Source organism: Lontra canadensis, unplaced genomic scaffold (genome assembly GCF_010015895.1).
Source record: "Lontra canadensis isolate GAN:19392208 unplaced genomic scaffold, GSC_riverotter_1.0 scaffold34, whole genome shotgun sequence".
NCBI lineage: Eukaryota > Metazoa > Chordata > Mammalia > Carnivora > Mustelidae > Lontra > Lontra canadensis.
Window position 1 is genome coordinate 1,671,689 of NW_022631028.1, and position 21,988 is coordinate 1,693,676.

At 44.4% G+C, this 21,988-nt stretch overlaps 1 protein-coding gene across 4 annotated transcripts in view; it reads right to left on the bottom strand.

Moving 5' to 3' along the window:
* PRICKLE2 (prickle planar cell polarity protein 2) overlaps positions 1-21,988 on the bottom strand; it is a 319,612-nt gene that overhangs the window by 80,568 nt on the left and 217,056 nt on the right. For all 4 annotated transcript variants that reach the window (XM_032867319.1, XM_032867321.1, XM_032867320.1 and 1 more), the window contains one exon: positions 8,571-8,754. In XM_032867319.1, the coding sequence (XP_032723210.1) occupies positions 8,571-8,754 (184 nt within the window). The remainder of the gene's footprint in view (positions 1-8,570; positions 8,755-21,988) is intronic.

Below are 21,988 nucleotides of genomic sequence, written 5' to 3' on the forward strand. Positions count from 1 at the left end.
CCCGGGTCAACCTGAGATTAGGGGAAACTATCCTTCCCTGAGAATGAAAGCACCTTGTGTGACACATGCCGCCCGCTCTTCCAACACACGCCACGCCGGCTTTCTTGGCTCTGATCTCCTGGGTGGATTGCCGCAGAGGAAAGCCAGGTGGAGGAAGAGGAGCCCAGACTAGCAGTGGAGTGTCCCAGGACGCCTGTGTGCGCCGTGGCCCCGCCCCTTCCTACCTGTGGCAACCTGGCCGAGCTTCTGGTCCTCTCTGAGTGGCAAGGGATTCACGGGAAGAGGGAAGGATTTTGTACACGGATGACATGCGATGGCTTATTCAGGTAACATGTGTACATCGCATGGGTAATCTGCAGCAGACATCATTCTAGGTACCAAGCATGCGCAGTGAGCAAGACAATGTGTGACTCCCTCCGACAGGCTCACGTTTGAGAAGGTGGGACATCTAACAAAATGCGCAGACAGAAACCTTCAGGGAGTATCCGTAATGGGGGCTCTCTGTTGCCCTATCCTGACTTGTAAGCAGAAGCCCCGAGGTGATGGGTGTGAGGTGAGCCCTCCTTCGATTTCCAAGGGGCGACCAAGACACTGGGGTTTTCCAGCCTTTGCATCCATGGATGTCTTGGCCACAGCTGGACACTTCATGGGCTCCGTTCATCTCTCCCCACACCGTTCACCACCCGCTGCCCGAATTCGTCATGCAGATGTGAAGTTGATACTGATTTTGTTTCACTTCTGAGCTTCACACAAGTGGGTCCCATAACATCTGCAACACGCCAGACCTTTGCACAGGCAGCCCCTTCACGTCCTTCAGCAGCGGTTCAAATCCCGCTTCCCCAGAGAGGCCGTCCCTGACCGACCAGCCTAGGTCAGCCGGTCCCTCCAACACTCTGGCCCACCTCCGTTGTCACAGAAGCTTCTCTGCTTTCTTTGAGGCATGGATTAAATGGGACACCCCCTGTAAGGCACCCAGGATCACACCTGACAGTGGAAGAGGTCACTAAGTGTGTATTGACGTTATTCTTCTCTCACGGATCCCCATCTTGAATTATCTTGAACATCTATTTGTTTTCTAATTCATCTCTCTAACACACACCCCCTTATGACTACAGTCTAGCAGAAACCTTCATTATCTTGTCTGCTGTTTTAGCCTCAGTGCCTAGAATAGTGGCGGAAGCACAGTAGATACACACGAGTATCTGCTGAATAAAGGAATGAATGCAGGAAAAAAGCCCCCCTGCTGTTCCCTCATCACAAAAGTCTCCAGCACGTTCTCTGATGCACTCTGTACACTCTCAGGGGAAACGTCGCCAAGAAGTCCACCTGCGAGAGACAGGTGTTAAAGAGGCTCTAAGTGGCCAAGAGAGGCCAGAGCCAGGAGTGATGCCTCCTGGTGACCCACTGCTCCCAGGAGGCTGAGCGGGGGGGAGGATTGCAGAATAGTCTTGGTTGTGGGAAGGCTCTCTTTGCACTCTGAGCAGCCCACAGAAAACGCCCCAGGGACACACTCCTCCCGGGCCTGGTGACCGTGAAGTGGCAGGAGCTCTCGGGCTCTGAGGGAGGTGGGTGGCAGAGCTCTTCTCTTCAGCAGACCGTTCCAGAAACCTGCTTGGGGTGTGAGAGAATTCGGTCAGGTGGCTCCGAGCAGGCCCCCGTCCAAGTTGCCCTTGGCACTTGGCTCCGTGGAACTAAAACTACATTAGAAAGATGTGGCACCTTTACAAGGCTCACACAGCAGACAGCCTGGGGAACAGAAAGACCTCCAGATCGGCAGAATTCAAAACGGGCCTACTGAAGGCCTTTGAGAAGGCTGAGAGGGGATCCAGGACTCCCGCAAAGCCCATGCTTCCCTCACCTCTTCCACGCCCACCTAACCTTCCTCTGTCCTGGTCAGCCCAAATTTCCTTTTGCCCTCTTCCTGCCTGCTCGGGACACTGGTCATCAGTGTCACTCTAGCTTTGCAGGAAGGGCAGGGAGGAGATAACCATTTTATGGAGCACCTTCTGTATGCACACACCCCCTCATTTGGGGCCCAGAGCAGCTCCTGTGGCCTACAGCTCAGAGAGAATCAGCTCCCAGGTCGGGTTGGCCAAGACCATCTCTGTCGATCGGCTGTGTGACCTTGGGCATGTCTCTTTGCATTTCTCTGGGTCTTGCTTTATTCACTTCCAAAACAGAGACAGGAATAATAATTTTCAAATAAGGTTGTATTGAGAATGGAGAAGGAATCATGCAAGCAAAGTGAAAAACTGGTAGGCAAGGAACAAGTGTTAATAATTTCCTCCATTGTCATCATCATCATGATCATGAGAAGACTGAGGCTCTTGGAAGCTGAACATCGTTGCTAAGGTCAGGAAGGGATGAAGCGGCGCCTGGGTGTGCCTGACTCCAGAGGCGAGGCTGGTTCCTCCCTGGGACAATGCTGCTTCCTCCTTACCCCGCAGCTCCCGAAGGGCTCTGCATGTCTGGATGGGGACACAAACGATTCCCTGCCAGGCCCTTGGCTCCCGCCACCTGGCTCCAGCTCCGGGTCCTGGAGTGAGCTGCGCTGTGGTAGCCATGTGCTAGAGCCAGGTCCTTCTGTGAGCTCCCCTTGTCGGTGGAGAAAACCCTGAAGCAATCTTAATGGCTAGGGGAATCTGCTTGGAACACAGGCCTTCAAGAGAAACACAAGGAGCAGGAGAAATTGACACAGAATCCTCCTTTATGTAGAAAATAATATTGTTAAGACTGCTCTTCCCATGTGATGCAACCCTGAGCCTTTCTGCTTCTGCAGAGGACCTCAGTCCTCCGCTCGTCTCCTAACAACTATTAGTTGGGTGTCTGCCATGGGTCAGGCTCTGGGCAAGGGGCTGGGATTCTAAGATCCTGCCCTCTTGGATCTTAGACCAAAGTGGAAGAGGTAAATATCCAACATATAATTGCACCAGTAAGTATCTAATTATGTTTGAAAAGTGTTAATAAGGAGAGTAGCAGGGATTGCTACAAAGCACGTCAATGGGGACTTAATCATGTATTGGGGGTAGGAGGTGGTCACGGAAGCTCCTTGAGGAAACACATTGAATCTGATAAGTGATGGCTGAACTACTGTCACTGAATTAAAAGCCAAACGAAGAACTTTGTGTACTTCTAGGAGACATGGTTCTAGACTTTCACAGGGCTCCAAACCAACTAATATGCCCCACCCCCGTAGGTGGTACTGGATGGTCTGCTTTGCCACATGTGGCAGAATACTAGGAAAGCCAAACATTGGACAGTGGCTCCCACTATCTTCACCCTTCCTGGGAGGGGTTGGTGGGCAAGTTGAGACTTCCAAACAAATAACTGAATTGCCACTCTTTATGCACAGAACCACAGTTAAGGTCAAGGTAGTATTACTAATGTCTGGAGACCAAGGATTGGGGCATTCATATTCGAGAAACCTCTACAGATACTCAGAGTATCCAAAACACGGATGGAAAGGAATTCCCTCAGGAGACACGATCTGATGGGACTCTTCAGGTTTGCATGGAGCGATGACAGAATTAATAGGAAAAACACATCCATATGTACCCAATGAAGACGATCGACCCAGAGGCAGTACCAGTTATAACCCTTCTGCACAGAAGTTTGTCACAATAAATCAAAAGCCTTAGAAATGTTTACAGGAGACCACCCCACCCCTAAGAAGTGTTGTGAAGCAGAGGAACAGACAAATGCACAGGACGATGGCTGCTGTCCCCTTATTCAACGCAGAGGAAAGCTGCCAGCAAGGCACATGGTCAAAAATGAACCTTCAGCTCCGCGGTGCTCGGCGGTGGTCCTCTTGGCATTCGGGAGGGGTGGCCTTTTCTTTGCCCGGAATCATCTGGTAATTTTCAGGATGTCAAGCGTCTCAACCCTCTACCCATTTTAGTGCCAGTGGAACTATTCTGACAATAACTACCCCTTCCAAACATGTATTTCCAAATGCTCCCTAGTGGCGGGTCGGACCACTCCAGGTAAGACACTAGCGAGGAGGACAGGCAACCATTCCAAAGGGTCGTCTGGATCTAAATACACGGATACCAAAAGCTGCTCACAATACACGAAGTGGAACAAAAGTCAGGGTAAGGGGCGCCTGGGTGGCTCAGTCATTAAGCCTCTGCCTTCGACTCAGGTCATGATCCCAGAGTACTGGGATAGAGCCCAGCATCCACTCCCTGCTCAGCAGGGAGTCTGCTTCTCCCTCTCCCACTCCCCCTGCTTGTGTTCCCCCTCTCTCTGTGTCTCTCCCTGTCAAATAAATAAATAAAATCTTAAAAAAAAAAAAAGTCGGGGTAAGTGAACAGCATCATCACGTTTTTGACCAAAACAAAATGGAAAGTTCTCCTATTACAAAGCTACTTGCTACATGCATACAGTAAAGGTTGTCGGATAATAGTTCTTGACTGGTGGAATTATGGGTGATTTTGAGCCACACTTTCTTAGGTGTGATTTCTTTCCTTTCTACGTATTTTCAATGAGCCAGTTTTCTCTACACTAAAGGAGAAAGCGATTTGTGTTTTGGAGAACAAAGGGGACATCCCCACCACTGCCAGCTCCTCACACCGGTCCCATCCTTCTTTTGACTTAACTGAGCACAGCGGGGTCTGTTTGCAGAGCACCAGACTCTGCTCAAGCAGAGGGACCACCATGCTTTCACGCCACCAGATACCTGACCCTGCTACAAGGGAGCAGCTATGAAACCGGACCCAGAACATGGAAGGTTCTCGAACAAATGTCTGCTGATGTGAGTCAGCCTTTTATGTCTTGACTGGGCCAGAATTTTGCTGACAGATCCTTTGGGTTTCAACATCACTTTGATTCAGTGGTTCTCAACTAGGGTGCCCAACCCACCCCCCCTGCCAGAGTCACAGGGCGCTGCCTGGAGATATTTGGTCACCCCAATGTCCGAGGGAACGGGTGGTATATGCTACTGGGATCTGGTGGGTAGAAGCCAAGGAAGCTGCTAATCATCCTACACAGCTTAGGACAGCCCCAACAGCAAAGAATTATCCAGCCCAGAATTCCAACAGTACTCAGGTATGGAAACCCTGCTCACCATTTGCTTTTCTTCCAGCTTGTCAAATACCCTCCAAATTTTCTTGAAGTACCACCTACTACTGTAAACTGATCACGAGAACATCTCTAGAAGACAGGGCATTTATTATTAACTGATTTGAAGTCAAACTAGAGCTCGAAAGAAGACAACAGACGGCCAGTCAGGGCAACTGAAGTACTGGAGGGCTCTCCAGATGACGGGACACACCTTGCCTGAGGTGAGCAGAGGGGAAGGATCCAGGCAACCTCACTGATGACTTTTCAGTCCAGTCATTAAAAAAATCATGACATAAATGTTACTCCTTTCCAGCATAATCTATTACATTTATCACTTTTTGCTCTATTTTAAGAAGGTCAGGTTTTGCAGCTAGTAGGGTTTTATGAAATTAAATGCCCTTATTCAAAAACACCTCCCATTTAGGGTACTTCTGTGTGCATTATACTTAATTGAAGGCATTTCTCAGAAGAAACAGGATAATAAAGAGTATCACCTGAAGGTATATTACCAACCCCATGCTCAGGGAGTCAAATGAAAGGTTTCTAGCAGAAACAAAGGCACATGACTCTCAACCCTAACTGGTCTTTGGTATTTCCCCTGGAGCACAAAGCATTTAACTTTCCCTGTAATTTCTTTTGATAGAAAAATGAATTTTCTTAAACCAGAGACAACTAGACATGCTATTAAACTTCAGCATTTTTAGTGAAAAGCATACAGGGTCTCAAATTTGCCTAATCTTAGGACATCCTACACAGCTTTTAAAAAATCCTTAAACATATAAACAGCTCCATAAATAATAGATTTTAAAAGAGCTCATCATTTTAAAATTTGAATTCCATTTCTTTCAGGCAACATGATCCCTTCAAACACCTTTAAATACAGACTCCCATTTTATTAGGCAAATATACAGCCCTTCAAACAGCTTGAAGAGAGAGTCTCTCTGGAGAACAACTGCCCTTCCAAACCATCTGTGTCACATAGGTTTGAAGAAATTCAGGGAATAAAGAAAACCATCCAAGGAATAGCAGAATTATAAGAGATGGGACTATCCATTCATTGGACATAATTCAAACCACTTATTTAATAACATTAATTGCTTTCTGTCAAAACAAATCAAAGAAAGTTGTTTCATGTTTCCCCAAAACATGCATTTTGGTTAAGTGAAGCACCCTCCAAAATGACTATCAGCACTCACTTTCGGAACTGGTGAACCGAACCAAGACCCCAGCTTCTGCAACTGTCTATACTCTTGGGCCAACTGAAAATTTTCTCTGGGCCTGAAAATCATAGGGTGATGTTACATGGTCTTAGGGAAGAGTCTACCTAAGCAGGGAACCCCAAATAGCATAACTTCACAATTCCAGGGCCCAATTTGGCAGAAAGCAAGGTGAACAAAAGAAAGATGGGTCTCTTAGAAGCTGCTGGAAATGAGGTTAGCAAGAAAATGAAATAAGCTCACAGATGTATCTAGGTGTGAAAACTCCCTGCTCAAATACTGGTGGCAGAATGGTGATGCCAGAGATCTTCAGTCTCCCACCACCTTGTTAGTGTTCAGACAAACTCAATCAAATACTCTCATTCTTCGGAAGCTTACTCCTTAATAATACAATCTTCACTGAAACAGAAGGAAATAACGATATACCCTTAACCTGCAAACCAAGAGAAAATGTTCTTACTTCTTCTTCCTGATACCTTGAATCCTCATGGAGATTATTTTCTGTGAATGTTTCTGTTCTAAAACATTTTCTTCCTTATAAGAAATCACAAAAATGGAGTGCCTACAGGGCTTATGAAGGGCTTCCTCAAGAGATAAATATGAACTTTCACATAAAAACAAATTTTTAAGGATTAGCAAGTAATTCAAAATTTAAAATAATATTTTGCTAAACAAATCCTACCTGGGTGCCTGATTCCAGGTGCCAATTTACGACCTCAAATATTGGAAGAAGAAAATGAGAAACGGCTAATCAAAGAGAAATTACTAGGGGTCTACTCTTGAGTTGTTGGCAAATTCTCGGGTCTTCCCTCGTCAAAAAGAACTTTTTCTAGAAGCATTATTGCACCCAAAGTCCCTGGCTTTAAAATTTCAGGACATTTTAAGCTTCCAAACATTCTGTCAGACATGAAGATCACTAGAGACAGCCATTTTCTGTGTCAGAGGGCAAAACTGGGGTCTCTCACAGATGGTAAGTGTCCAGATTTAAAAAAGGGGGATTCTAAACCAACACGAGGCTGGTGGAGAAGAAAACTCCAAGGACAGAAATGCAGTGAAACAGAAAGAAACCGAGATCATCTGATCGAGCCAATATTTGCAGCCTGTAGGTAGTGCCAAATATTTCAGGAAATGCCAATGTCTTTCTTTGTAAAGCAAGGCCAAATTTAGTATTTAAACACAGCATATATCACTGGGAAGAATAAGGCAAATCCTTACATCCTCACTCTCTTTTAACAGAGAATCTTAAAGATTCATGGCCAGTGTTGAACTACCTTTCCCCCATTCAAAAATCAAGTTTCCCTAATGTTTCAAAGCCAGCGTTTCTGAGAAGTTTCTGGCCAATCTTCTGTTGACAGCTAATAATGGCAATCCAGAGTGAATTAGCAGTGGCCCCCATAGGACTAATCTTTACTGCTTTTCCTCAGCACCCACTGGTACGCTAGATGTCAACCCATGGACCCCCAACCACTTCTCTGACTCAGCAAAGTGAACTCTTCCTTCTGAGCTGGAATGAGGAAGTATGGGCAGGACAGAGAGAAACAGCCCAAACCCCGCCCTCCTCATCAAGAATGGTACCTGTTTGCCTCTTACCCTGTTGGTGGAAATACAAACTGGTGCAGCCACTCTGGAGACCAGTATGGAGGTTCCTCAAAAAGTTAAAGATAGAACTACTCTACAATCCAGCAAGAGAACTACTAGGTATTTACCCAAAGGATACTAAAATACTGATTTTGAGGGACACGTGCACCCTGATGTTTTATAGCAATGTTATCAACAATTGCCAGTTTATGGAGCGAGCCCAAATGTCCATCGACAGGTGAATGGATAAAGAAGTGTTGGTATATGCATGCAATGGAATATTACTCAGCCATAAAAAAGAATGAAATCTTGTCCTTTGCATTGACCTGGATGGAGCTAGAGTATTATGCTAAGTGAAACAAGTCAGTTAGAGAAGGACAAATAGCATACGATTCCACTCATATGTGGAATTTAAGGAAGAAAACAGATGAACACAGAGGGGAAAACAAAGGAGTGGTAAACCAGAAAACAGACTCTCTAACTATAGAGAACAAACTGAGGGTTGCTGGAGGGGACGGGGGGAGGTGGGGGGGAATGGGTTAAATGGATGATGGGTATTAAGGAGGGTTCTTGTTTAGATGAGTAGTGGGTGCTGTAAATGAGGAATCACTAAATTCTACACCTGAAGCTAATGTTACACTTTATGTTAACTAACTGGAATTCAAATAAAAACTTGAAAGAAAGGTTAAAAAAAAAAAAAAAAAAGAATGGTACCTGTTCAGGCTTCAGTCCCGGTGGGATCCAGGCATACTCCTCCAAGGCGCAGCCCGAGTCGTCGTCTGACGTGGAGTTCCTCTGGAAGTCAAACATGAGTTTGCTGACAGTCTTCTCCATCTCTAGGGGCATCACTGTCACCATGTGCTCCTCCTGAGGGCACTTGCAGTGCAGGCAGATCTTCCTGCAAACAGCAAAGGCGGGAGGTGAGAAGGAAGGCAAAAGAAACTATTGTTCAACCAGCCTTCGGGTCCTAAACCATAAACACATTCTTGGGCAACTGCCTTTTGGCAGGATCGCCTAAAGCGGCACCCCACAGCCCGCCTGTCTTCTTGGAAGGTGTGGAGCTGCACGCGTGGAAACGTCATGGAAGGCCAGAGGCCACCAGGTAAGCCTCATGAGAATGTTCGAACGTGGACTCCAACCTGTTCTTCCAAATCAATATCCCAAGAGCAACGTCAAATATATTTAACCAGACAGAGCATGGGCTATGGACCATGACTGCAATTTTCTTGACCATAATAGTCATTAAACAGACATAATACATATGCTGACTAGAAACATTACCAGTGGACTTAACAAATACTGACAACATACCATTTTCATAAAAGCTTCCTAGCAGCTAAGGAAATGGAAGCGTTTTTAAAGAGACCCGCAGGTGAGGTTTTCTTTCAGAAAAAGAGCAAGAATATGTTTTCCCACCAAACAAATCTAGCCCCAAGATCTCATGGAAAGACATTTTCACCTCTACTAAATATCCCCATAGGTTTAAAATTCTAATCAAAAACCCAAATTTTTCCTACATTGATTGTTTTTTTTCTTTTTTAAATATACAGTAGGAGAGGATCATGCATGTGAATTATTTCAAAAGGTAGCAGCCAAAGATAAAATCTCTCCCCAAAGTTGAACATTTCTCTTTTAAGGTTACCATCTGTTCCCTTTTCCATGGCTACAAAAATGATGAAGCAGTAAAAAGGTTGATGTCAGCAGCACAAAAGCATTTCTAGCTTCTACCAGTAAAAAAGAGAAGAAAAAGAAATCAAGGAGGAAAATTTTTAGAAAACGAGCTGTTCTTTGTGGTACTCAGATCTTCATGATCAGTTTCAATAGCATCTTATCCAGGCAATGAGAGGGTCCAGAATCCTAATCCCCACATGTGCCTAATTTTTTTGACAACAGCTTTGTTAAGATAGAATTCCCATATCCGAAAGGTCACCATTTTAAAATGTACAAATCACTGGCTTTTAGTGCATTCACAGAGTTGTGAAACCATCACCACTACTTAATGCTAGAATGTTTTAATCACCCCAAAAGAAACACAGGGCACATTGGCAGTGACTTTCCATATTCCCCTTCCCCCCAGGCCCTGACAACCACTAATCTATTTTCTGTCTCTATGGCTTTGCCTGTTCTAAATTCCATATGTATGGCATCATGTAATACATAGTTTTTTGAAACTGGCTTTTTTTTTGCACTGTAGGATGTTTCCAAGATTAATCCATGTTGTAACATGTGACAATCCTTCCTTCCCTTTTACTGCATTGTAATATTCCAGAGTATGGTTAAGTTACATTTTGTCCATCCATTCTTGAGGTGAAATTTGGATTATTTCTATTATTTTTATTTTTGCGACTACTACTGCTGTAAATATTTATATACAAGTATTTTTGTGCGAACATAGGTTTTCAGTTCTCTTGGCTATACACCCAGGAGCAGAACTGCTAGGTCATATGGTAACTTTATGTTTCACATGTTGGGGAACTGTCAAACTCTTTTTCAGAAATAGATGCACTGTTTTACATTCCCACCATTAATATATGAGTGTTTTATTTTCTCTACATCATTCCCACACTTTTTAGTATCTTTCCACTGTTTCCAACCTAGTGGGAATGGAGTGGCATCTTTTTGTGGTTTTCTTACTTCCTTAATAGCTAATGACACTGAGCATTTTTCTAGGTGCTTATTATATATCCTCATTGGAGAAATGTCTGTTTGAACTCTTAGTCCATTATTAAAATTGTTACTTGTCTTTCTATTGTAGAATTATAAGCATTCTTTATATGTATTTCTGAATACAAGTCCTTTATCAGAAATAGAATTTGTAAAAATATTCTCCCATTCTCTGGGTGGTATTTTTTTTTTTAATTGGATAAACACTTCCAAATTTGTTCTTTTTTTCTTTTTTTAAACACAGGCCTTTGGGATTTTAATTAATTAATTAGTTACTTATTTTTATTGGAGGAGGGCAGAGAAAGAGAGGAAGAAAGAAAAACTTAAGGAGGCTCCATGCCAACATGAAGACTGATGTAGGAGGGCTTGATCTCAACAATCCTGGGATCGTGACCTGAGCCAAAATCAAGAGTCGGATTAATTGACTGAGCTACTCAGGCGTCCCCAGTTTTCACTTTCTTGATGATGACTATTAAAGCACAAAAGTTTCTTATTTTGATAAAGTCCCATTTTTCTTCCGTTATTGCTTGTTCTTTTGGTATCTTATCTAAGAAACCACTGTCTAACTTGAAGTCAAAAAATTTACTCCTATGTAATTATCTAAGATGTTTATGGCTTTAGCTCTTATATTTGGGTCTGTGTTCCATTTTGAGCTAGTTTTCATGCATGGTGTCAGGAAGGAGTCCAACTTCATACTCATGTAGTTATTCAACTGTCTTAGCATTATTTGTTAAAAAGTCTGTTCTTTCTCCATTGGGTTGTCTTAGCATCCATATCAAAAATCAGCTGATCATAAATGTAATGGTTTATTTCTGGATTCTCAGTTCTATTCCATTGAGTTATCTGTCTGCCTTACGCAATTATGACTCTGTCTTGATCACTGTAGTTTTGCAGCAGGTTTTGAAATTGTGAATGTTGAGTCCTCCAACTTTGTCCTCCTTTAAAAAAAAAAAATGTGCTAGCTTTCCCGGGTCCCTGGCATTTGCACCATGAAATACAAATTTTAGGACGAGCCTGCCATTTTCTGCAAAAGTCCTAGCTGGAATATCGACAGGAATTGCACTGAATCTAGAGATCAATTTGGAGAACATTGCTATCTTAATATGAGATCTTCCAATCCATGAACAAAGGATGTCTTCACATTTATTTCAGTCTATTTCAATTTCTTTCAATGCTCATTTGTGTTTCTCCGTCACAAGTCTCACATATTTTTTTAAATTTATTCCCAAGTATTTTATTCTTTTGGATGCTATTTAAATGGAATTGTTTTGCTTAATTTCATTTTCAGTACAGAAACACCAGTAATACAGGCACATTCATCTTGCACCATACAATCTTGTTGAACTTGTCTTTTCAGTTTTAAGAGCACGACGTGTGTGTGTGTGTGTGTGTGTGTGTGTATTCCTCAGCATTTCCTGTATACAAGATCCTGTCATCTGTAAACAGAGACAGTGTTATTCTTTCTTTTCCAGTTTGATACCTTTTATGTCTTTGTCTTGCCTTATTGCCCTGGCCGGAACCTCCAGCACCATGGTCAACAGAAGTGTCAGTGGCAGACATCTTGGTCTCGGTCTTGATCTTAAGGAAAAACATCCAATCTTCTACCATCAAGTATTATTTAGCTGTGGGCTTTTTACAGCTTTTACCAAGTTGAAGAAGATTCTTTCTACACTAGTTTGTTGAGTGTTGTTGTTGTTTTTATCACTAAAAGGTGTTGGGTTTTGTCAAATGCTTTTTTCCATCCATTAAGATGATCAGTTGGTTTCTGTCCTTACTCTATGAATGTCTTGTGCCTACATTTTGACACCAAAATGTACTCAAGAAACAAAAGTGGTTTAGTTCAGCCAACTTGGGTTTGATAGATTCTCCTACTTCCTGCTTTTCATCAGATTGAAAATATACACAGATAGAATGCACACTTGGATCTGGTTTGCATCTCCAAACTCAAAGAGGTTTCTTCCCAACCCAGGCTGCTGCTTTTAAAAAAAGAGCCCATTTTAACAGTAACTCTTTAACTAACCAGCTACTGTAAAGAAGTCAAGGGTGTTAGGAAGTGGCCGGGGATTTTTCCCTCCCGTTATTTTTACATCAGTTAATGACTTAAGGGGCAAAAAAACAAACCAAACCAAAACAAAACAAAAAAAACACACTTCAGTGTGTTTGAGTAAATTTAGGAAGCTCTTTGGTGATTCACGGATTATACTAGACAGCCATACTTTTCAAAACGAAAATGTAGAAGAATGTTTACCAAAGTCAGTCTCCAGAATATTCGTCTGTGCAACCCATGTATCCAGCAGTACAGGGAAACAGCATAATAATACAATAGTTAAGGTCTGACGGACATAATCTAATGAAGTGAAGATCGCCGGGAGAAGAAAAAAGACAAGAAGAAAACAAAATACAGAATTGCAGAACCAGAACCAGAATGAATCTCACTGAGTGGAAGAGAACAGAGAAGGGGAGAGGGCTAAGGGCCGATTTTGTCACCATCAGGCAGCTACCGTGGGCCAGGCACTGTTCTTGCATTCCGGAAATCTAACCAAAACAAGCAAGGATCTCTGCCTTCTTGGAACCTGAGCAATCCACATAGCAAATGATCTGATCAAACAGCACAGTAAAGATGCTGGGTGCTAGGGAATACAGGCAAGGTGAGGCAGGATGAGGGTGATTGGGGAGGGTGCATATAGGGGCAGAACACATAGCATTTGGCTTACACATGCCTTACAGGAGCCCAGATTGGTACACCAGCCCTCCAAGAAAGAAAACACCATCCCCACTTCCCGGAGCAGAAATGGAAGTCCCAGCGATATCAAGCAACATGTTCAAAGTAAACCCCTAGTGGTGAGCGGAACAGAGACTCAAAATAGGATTGACCTGATCACTGAGCCCCAACAATTAACGGCAGAAAGCATACCTGATCCCAACCACAGAATGCGCTTTTACCCTTGAACAACACACACATCCAGAAAAAATCAAAGAGAAAACAAAGAAAAAAAGAAAACAAAATGGTAAACAGAAAACCATGAGGACCTCCTGTGTTTTCCCTGCTAGCTGCCTGCCTTCTACTTCTCATTCATAATTAACAGGCACTCCTACGGCAAGGCATTTTTATTTGTAAAGAATTTTCAATCTTTGAGTGATTCCATGGCAGCCTTTGGAAAGACTAATTTAATTACCCCTGTTTACAAATGGGGAACCCAAGGCCCAGACACTCAGAAAAGAGCAGAGGGTCAGAGATAGGCCAAGCGGATTTCTCTTGGTCCCTGTGTCTCTCTCCCCCTCCTGGCAACATGTACACAGCAACACCCAACCACTCTCTCTTTCGACACACTGATTAAAGCTTTTCAGGAGTGTGTGGGGAAATATATGATTTGGCTTTAAAAAAAAAAGACATTTATGAAAATAGAACCTGCTAGTATAGCAGGATTTCATTAAAAAAAAAAAAAAACACTAACCATATAAAGCACGCATTGGTTTCATTCTGTCAGAGTTGACATGTTACCTGCACATAATTGGGTTTGTGAATGACAGGTTTCCAGGGAGGAAGGCAGGATTCCGAGAGCAGTGATCCCGCATTCCCCTTCCTTTCTTCCCTCTGCCGGGCAACCACCCCTGCAGCCCACCCCCCCATCCAAAAGTTGCAGCTTTTAATGTATTTGCTTCCATATCCAGAAGCCATGATCTGCTTTTTCTTAGGACACACAATACTGGTGGGCAGGTAGAGGCTCTCTTTCTAGCCATCTCTAAGTACTCTGGTCATCTGCACCCACGGCCACACCATTTGAAGAATGGCTAATTTAGGCTAATTACCCTACCTACCGTGCTGTGGAAAGGTTCATTATAAACAGAATGGGTGCCTGGCTGGGTTCGGGTGTGTGTGTGTGTGGGGTGGGGGGGTCTCATCTTGGAAATGTTGACAGGTTATTTACAACACTGATCCCGGAACCACAATGTCTTGTTTTGTGTGAGAAGTGATAGGATGAAGGCAAAAAGGGATCCTCCTTTATAATGCGATTCTGACAAGTTTGTGTCCTGAACTGCAGGATTCTAGATTTGGATGGCACTGTAAACATCATTAAGTCCTTTTTTTTAAAAAAAAAAAAAAGGGGGGCTTTCTCTCTTTCACCCTCCTGCTCCCTTTTTTTAATGAGAGGAAAATATCTTTTCAAAAGAACTCATACGTGAAATCTCGATATAGAAACAGAGCTGCCCAAGTTGATGTAAGGGAAGGAGACCTGGCCTGTTTCAGGCTCGACATGCTTTCCAAACTCCAGGCATTTTCACGGCCCTAAGATCCCAAGAACATAAGTTTGGAAACCAGCACACTTCCCTCGAGAGCTCAAGGTCATTCCTAGCACTTAGCAAAATGTAAATTAGATGCTCAATATTCTGAAAGATGATGGAAAGACACCCTCCCCCAGAAAAGGAGGCTATCAATGACTTTCAAAAGACAAACAATTCCCATCATGAAACGCTGCATACAAATAATGATTCTAGTCATGGGAAATGACATATCTGGTTGCCAAGACATTACATGGAGATGCTTGGGGAGGAGGGAGGTAACCTGGAAATTCAGATTTGATAGACCTGAGACAGGGCCCAGGAAATGCGTTTCTCCCAGCATCCCCGATCCACACTGGGAGGACACTCTTCTGATGCTGGTCTTCCAGTTAGAAGGGAACACTGGAGTCAGGGAATGGTCTGAAAACGTGAAAACATGTGTGTTCTGCCAACATACCGAAGGTCTCAAGAACCCTGGACAACACACGTTTTTAAAATTGTTCCAGGGAACCTACAGTGAACCCTCCTGACTGCCATGTCTTAGACTTTGACATTGCTAAGCCCACCTGTCACTCCCCTGGGTACCCATCGAGGTACGGGTATAAAAAGGTGCTAGAGAGGGGCAGTATCACATCAACAGCCAGAGGCGTGACTCATTGCCAGCCCTGCCACCTGTCCTCCTGCCTTCCACTGCCCCTGTGCTGTGGACTTCTCTGTCCCAAGTCCATGGCCAGATTAGGTTCAGGCCACTTTTTATGCAAAGTGTCAAAGGGCAGACTGCTTAAAGGGCAACTTGGCCACAAGACACACTAAGTAATTGATGAGGAATGGACAACCCTAGACATGGCCAAGGGGCCACAGGGCAGTACCTTAGGCTGCTGAGCTCAGCTCAGAGTGGGGAAATTCACCTTTGTTAAAGACAAAAGGGATAAAATAACCCAAAGTCTTCCATAGCTTTTTGCTATGTAAATGGATGGGTCCTCAGTATTTGAATTTTTCCATGACTCCAGATCATGGAAGGCAAAAAAATAACTTATTTTATTCTTAATAAGAGGAAAAGGGGGAACCTTTTTCTCCATATTACAAAGTTACTGCTTCCTTACCCTTTAAAAAAAAAAAAAAGCACACAGTTAATGTAGGAATCAGGAATTGCAGATAAGCAAGAAGAGAAATATTTCAAAACACTCACAATCCCAGGGATAATCACTGTTAAACAGAAACAGCTGCTGGTCCTCTCTTTTCCCTCATGTTAAGAAACTGGAGACCAGACTTCATTCTCTATGTTCCCCATCGGCGAGTACCAAGAGACAAGACTGTCCTGGAATGACAAGGCATGAGCCAGAACACCCACACACGTACACACAGCACTCTCGGCAAAGAGAAGGGGATTATTCAATCCAGATAAGTGGGTTTGTTCTGATCCAGTGCCCCATAACGGGATTAGAGAACTTACTTACATAGCAAGGAAGATGCCGGCAACGTGGGAATCACATATGTATTTATGACTATCCCATCGTTATGTTAGGTCCGTCAGATAAAAACACATCTGAAAACCAGATTTCAATAGCTATCAACTTTCAGTTTTCTGTGCAAGTGGGGAGAGATGGGGCATGGATAATTTAAAACCACTAAGCCTTGGCTGTGAATTGGGTCTTTGTACCTCGGTCACATACTCTCAATGCTGCGGCAACTGACATTACTTCAAACCGCGTGGAGGTTCCACCCTGGGCAGGACGGACTTGGCAGGAGCTGGACAGGAGCTCCACTTTCACAGTCTACTCTGTTGCCCAATTTCCTTAAGTTTCCAGCCTAAGATGAGGTGAACGTTGTTCTGAGTTCGCTGTCCCATGGGGATACCTCCCCTGGGTCTCCTTAGGGGGAAAATAAGTGTGTGGGGTGAAAAGAGTTTTTACTGGGCTGCAGGTTGCCCCAAAGTCAACAAATGAAGAGACAGTGGGTGCTGTTAGCAGCAAAGGCATTGCCGTGCTGTGTTGCAGGTGAGCTGGTAGGAACCGTAAGTGGGGTCTGTCTGCCGTAAGATATGGCTGACATGATCCCGTCAGGACTAAGGCAAAGCTGTCAAAATGGTGCTCTGACACAGAACACCCGCTGTTTCCCTCCGAAAACATGGTCACATGATTATATAACCTACACATACGGCTACTGCTCCCACCTCCTGCATCTTTCACCAAACACAAGTGGAGGTTTGGAATGGTGGAAAGGCAGGCAGGCAAGAGAAACTTGGGCGGAGGCTGGCCTGAAATAAAGTCAGGATGTTCCATTTGGTGAAACTGCCCCACGAAGGAGCAAGGGCTCCGCATGACAGTTCCGACCTCCGGGCTCCTTCCTCTCCACTGCTACTACACCTGCTTTCTGACCAGAGAACACCAGGTAAGGGTGAACATGGCTGATGCGTTTCTACTCCCAGCGTCATTTCTCACATTTATGGAGGGTGTATGACATTCGTGTGATCTTTGCATAGTTTATCTGACCTCTTCATTCTCAGTAGTCCTGTCGACTTAGCATTTGAATCCATGGCACAAATACAAAAATCAAGGCTGTCACCTCATGGGTGACTTCTCTGAAGTCACACAGATGAGAACCTACGTCGTCTGCTTCCAAGACAAGGGATCATTCTACCACCTTGTTGCAAACAGAGGAGCCAGGTCTTCCTTCCTCCTTTTTTCCATGCATCCTTCCATCTTGCCATCCATCTGTCTGTCCATCTGCCCACTGATCCATATCCATCCATCCATGCAACCTACCCACCATCCAAGCAGACAGCAGTCCATGAGCTTCTACGGCATGCAAGGTACACCATAAGATGCTGGGCACAGGGTGCTGACAGAGACTTACGACGCTTCCATCTCGTGGAGCCTAGACTCCAGTGGGGAAGGCAGACAAAAGGCAGATAAACAAACAGGTGAACTTGCCATTTGCGGATCGTGGGAAGTGCCATAATGGAAATAAACAGGGAAATGAAGCAGAGGGGGGCTGAGGAGGGGTTAGGACAGGCCTCCCCGCCCCAGTGACATCTGAGCTGTGATCAGAATACTGAACAGGAGGCCACTCTGGGGGAGCATTCTCCAGGCAGAGGAAGGCAAGCACAAAGGCCCTGAGGTGGGGAAGAGTGCAGCGTGAGGCGTTCTCAGGAGGTGGTGCGCGGCCTCCCCTCCCCCACCACAGTCTGCCTCTGTGACAGTGACCACACTGGATGTGCCACTGCCTGCCCCCCGAGCTCAAGCACAGACGTGAAATTCAGGGGACAGCAACAACTAAGTGTGTGCCTCAAGCACACTGTTTCCCTCATCCCCTCGTCCCTGGAATTCCTCTGTCCCTCTGTCTTGATACCCAGATATCAGCACATCCTGTTATTTGCAGCCTGACTGGCTCCTTTGCTCCCTCCCCACAGCCACAACACGTTGTTTGCCCCCCCCTTTCTGGCAAACACTCCGTCTGAATGAGGGACCCAGGCATGAACCTTGACACTCGCCATGTCTGGAAGCGAGATTCCTATCTCTGTGAGAAAGGAAAAAATGGTTTCCTAATAAACACAGAAGCTAAAGGGTGAGACCGTGACAGCGCCAGCTGGGTAGGAGGCTGGTGTGTGCTGAGAGCCAAGACCACGCTGCCTGGCCCCATCCAAGTCCTTGCCCTCGGCCCGGGCTCCAGCGGCTCGGGCCATCTGCGCCGACAGGAGCTTCTCTCTCCCAGGCACTGCTAAAGTTGGTAGAGGATCATTTTTGGTGGCAGTGGTTTCCTCTCATATGTCAATTCATATCTCCATGAGCAAATACACACTGCTCCCTACTCTGAATTTATCTTGTAATTTCCGAGCAGGAGAAATATTCCGTTTGAACGATCAGCCTCCTGCATGACCTCTCTTACAGAAACTTCTTTGGAACCTCTCTTACCGTACTTTGGATTTAGGACTATGATGTCTCAGTAACTGAAGGACGGTGCCCGAGATTGTCTGTCCCCAGAATCAGAGCCTCAGGAGGTATCTGAGTGTAAAGAATCATAGGAGTTGATCCCCAGAAAGTCCTGACAGGGAAATCGAAAATGAAATTGGGCGAAGGGAAGGATGCCAACATAAGGTAAGGGACAGGCTGCAGCGTTGGACAACTGTGACCCATTTCAGTTGAGGAGCTGTGGAAGATGGTTTGAAACACTCCTCAGAGAGGAGCCCAGTCAACCAAGCTGGTGAGTGCCAAAGGGGAAGAAGGGAATACCAAAAACGTTCGCTGCAGGCAGCTTCATTTATTAAACAATAATTCACTGAACATCTATGTACTATACATCCCAGGAGGTATTGTGAGGCATTCAAACAAAACAAAACAACAACAACAAAACCAAGAATCCCGTCTGACTGGGACACAAAGATATAAACATAAAGAGCTAAACCACAGATATCAAAGTGAAGAGTTCTTTGGGGGGACACTGAGGAGAATGTCCTTGTTTCAAGGAGACAGATGCTGAAATATCATCAGGGATGTTTGTCATTTGTTTTCACATGGGTAAGCTAGAATATTAATAATATATATGCACGTGTGGGGAGAGAGAGAGACAACCTGTAGCAAATGTGGCAGAATGTTGACAACAGAGAATTCTAGAAAAATATATGGATGTTCACTGTTATATTCTGGAAACAACTATGTAACACTGCAGGTTTTCAAAATAATAAGTTTGAAAACAAACCAACTAGAAAGTCATTTTCTGTGGCTTTGCTGTTAGGAGAGTTACTAACAGAAAACCTACCGTGTGCCAGGCACTGTGCTACGGAGAGTTTCTGGTTACCAAAGAGTCAGGGAGGGCTCTTTTGGGGAAGCTGGACCTAAAGGTTGCCAAGTAGGAGGATGCTAAGCAAAAAGAGAAGGAAGGAATATTCCCAACAGGTGAATGAAAGACGGAGGTGGGAGAGAAGAAGGTGCCATCAAGATATGGAGAGGAGTCAAAGATGGCAGCAAGAGGGCAGGTAGAGAAATTACACATAACAGACCATGTGAAGGAGTGTTGACTTCGTTGTAAAAATGTTCCCTGGCCACTGAGGAATCTGCCTACCAAACACACAGCTAGCTAATTCAGCATCATAATGAGTACACACAGTGAGCCCTCAGAGGAGAAGAGCTTGGCCACGGATGTTGTCTCCATGGCAACGCTGCTACCTGCATCACTGCATCCCCAGGAAGGGCTATGGATATCTAGAGAAGCTCTGATTTCCTTAGCTGCCTGTCAGACCCATGGCTCTGTGAAGAATAAACCGAGGTAGACAGAATGGTTACTCTTTCTGGAAGAATTCTTCAGCTTCACTTTGTCAACATGCTATCTGTGATTTTATGACACGCACGTTTTGTTTCGTTGGTCATTGAGCAGAGTAAGTTCTGAGAGCGTTTCCTTTCCAGATAAGTCCTTCAGGAGAATAGTTTTTGAAGAAGTAACTGCAAATTGGATTCTAACACTTGCCTCCAAACTTCAAGGCAAGGACTGGAAGATTCCACAAAATATCTCTTTGCCTTCATCTTCCATGCTATCTGCTGATTGTAGAAGAAGTTGGCTAATCTCAGGACAAGATCTGAGGCATTAAATATTGCCTAGGCACTTAAAGGCAGTAGATAGTATAGTGGATTAAGATCTTAGATTCTGGAGGCACGCTACTTGGGTTCAAATCCTAACTCCACTACTTCATTGACCTGCTGCTAGGATTAGATGGTGCATACATACAGCATGCATCAGGTAGCAAAAGCTGACTGTCTGCCACTATGTCATGCCCTATTCTCTATGGAAGGATAGCAAATAAAACAAGTAAAAGCAGTCATGGTTCCTGTTCTCTAGAAGTTACTCTAGACCCAACTAATGTATTCCAGTCAGGACAGAAAATAGATCGATGGAAAACTAGGAGCAAAGAAGTCCTTTCCATAAGTCTTTATTAAACTCCTGCTATATACTTACAGGTATGCTGGATGAAGCAAGTAACTTGATTACAATCCTTACCCAAGGATTATGTATCTTTAGCATGCTTTTAATATTTCAAGGTCACACAAATGACCTTTTCTAACCAAAATACAATAAGGTAGAACAGGTTACATATTGAATTATTGACCCCCGGGCCTAATGAAGCACTTTAGGGAATACCATCCATTTTCACTCCTGGGAATCCATTGAATTACCTTTTTGAAACTCTACAAGGTTAACGAGAACAGCAAGGGCTATTATTGTCCTTTCAGAGATAAAGAAAGTGAAGCTCAGAGACACCAAATGCTGTGGTTGTGAGTGTCCAGAATCCCAAATACTTTTTTCTTTCCTGAGCAAGGGAGGTAAAGCCCATTTGGTTCCATTTCTAGGGTTTGCTTTCCCCAACTTTTCTTTTTTTTTTTTTAATTAATTAATTTATTTATTTGAGAGGGCGAGAGTGAGCACATATGTTGAGGGGGAAGGGGCAGAGGGAGAGAGAGAATTTCTAGTAGATTCTCCACTGAACTCAGAGCCTGGACCAGGAGGGGCAATGGAGGGGTGGGGGGTAAGTAGGCCCTTAATCTCATGACCCTGAGACCATGACCTGAGCTGAAACCAAGAGTCAGACGCTCAACTGACTGAGCCACCCAAGCACCTCAACTTTTCTTTTTAAGAAAATATTTTGATTGTATGCTGGGCTCTACACTAAGCACTTTCCACATTTCCTTATTCAGTCTTCAAAGCACAGTACGGGATGGAAATTATCGTTCTCATTCTCATTTTAGAGATGGGAAAACCAAGGCTCAGAGCGTTTCTGGAACTCACCCCAGCTCCCACGGCCAGGAGGTGATGAAAACAGGACTGCAAATCGTGATCTGCTAGACTCCAGAGCCCTTCACCAAACACCTGAATGCCTTTTTGATGCCCTTTCAGACTGACGGCACCGGTCCCCTAATCCATGTAAAACAAGTTGTGCTTTTCTCCCTGTTCACATAGAGGCCCCCAAATCACTGGCAAGTCATAGGAAATTCTTAAGTGGCTGCTTATTAATAACATTTTCAGTTTATATTAGGCTGCCTTTCATCCAGGGGAACTCAGCCAGCTCCATACACAGAGAACCACTGAAATCCAGCCATTTCTGCTATGGCGGGGGGCCAGCTGGCAACAGCTTCCCTCAGGGGCTTGGCTTGTGGGGATTCTGGCAATGGTCACACCCTTCAAAACTTGACAGGGGC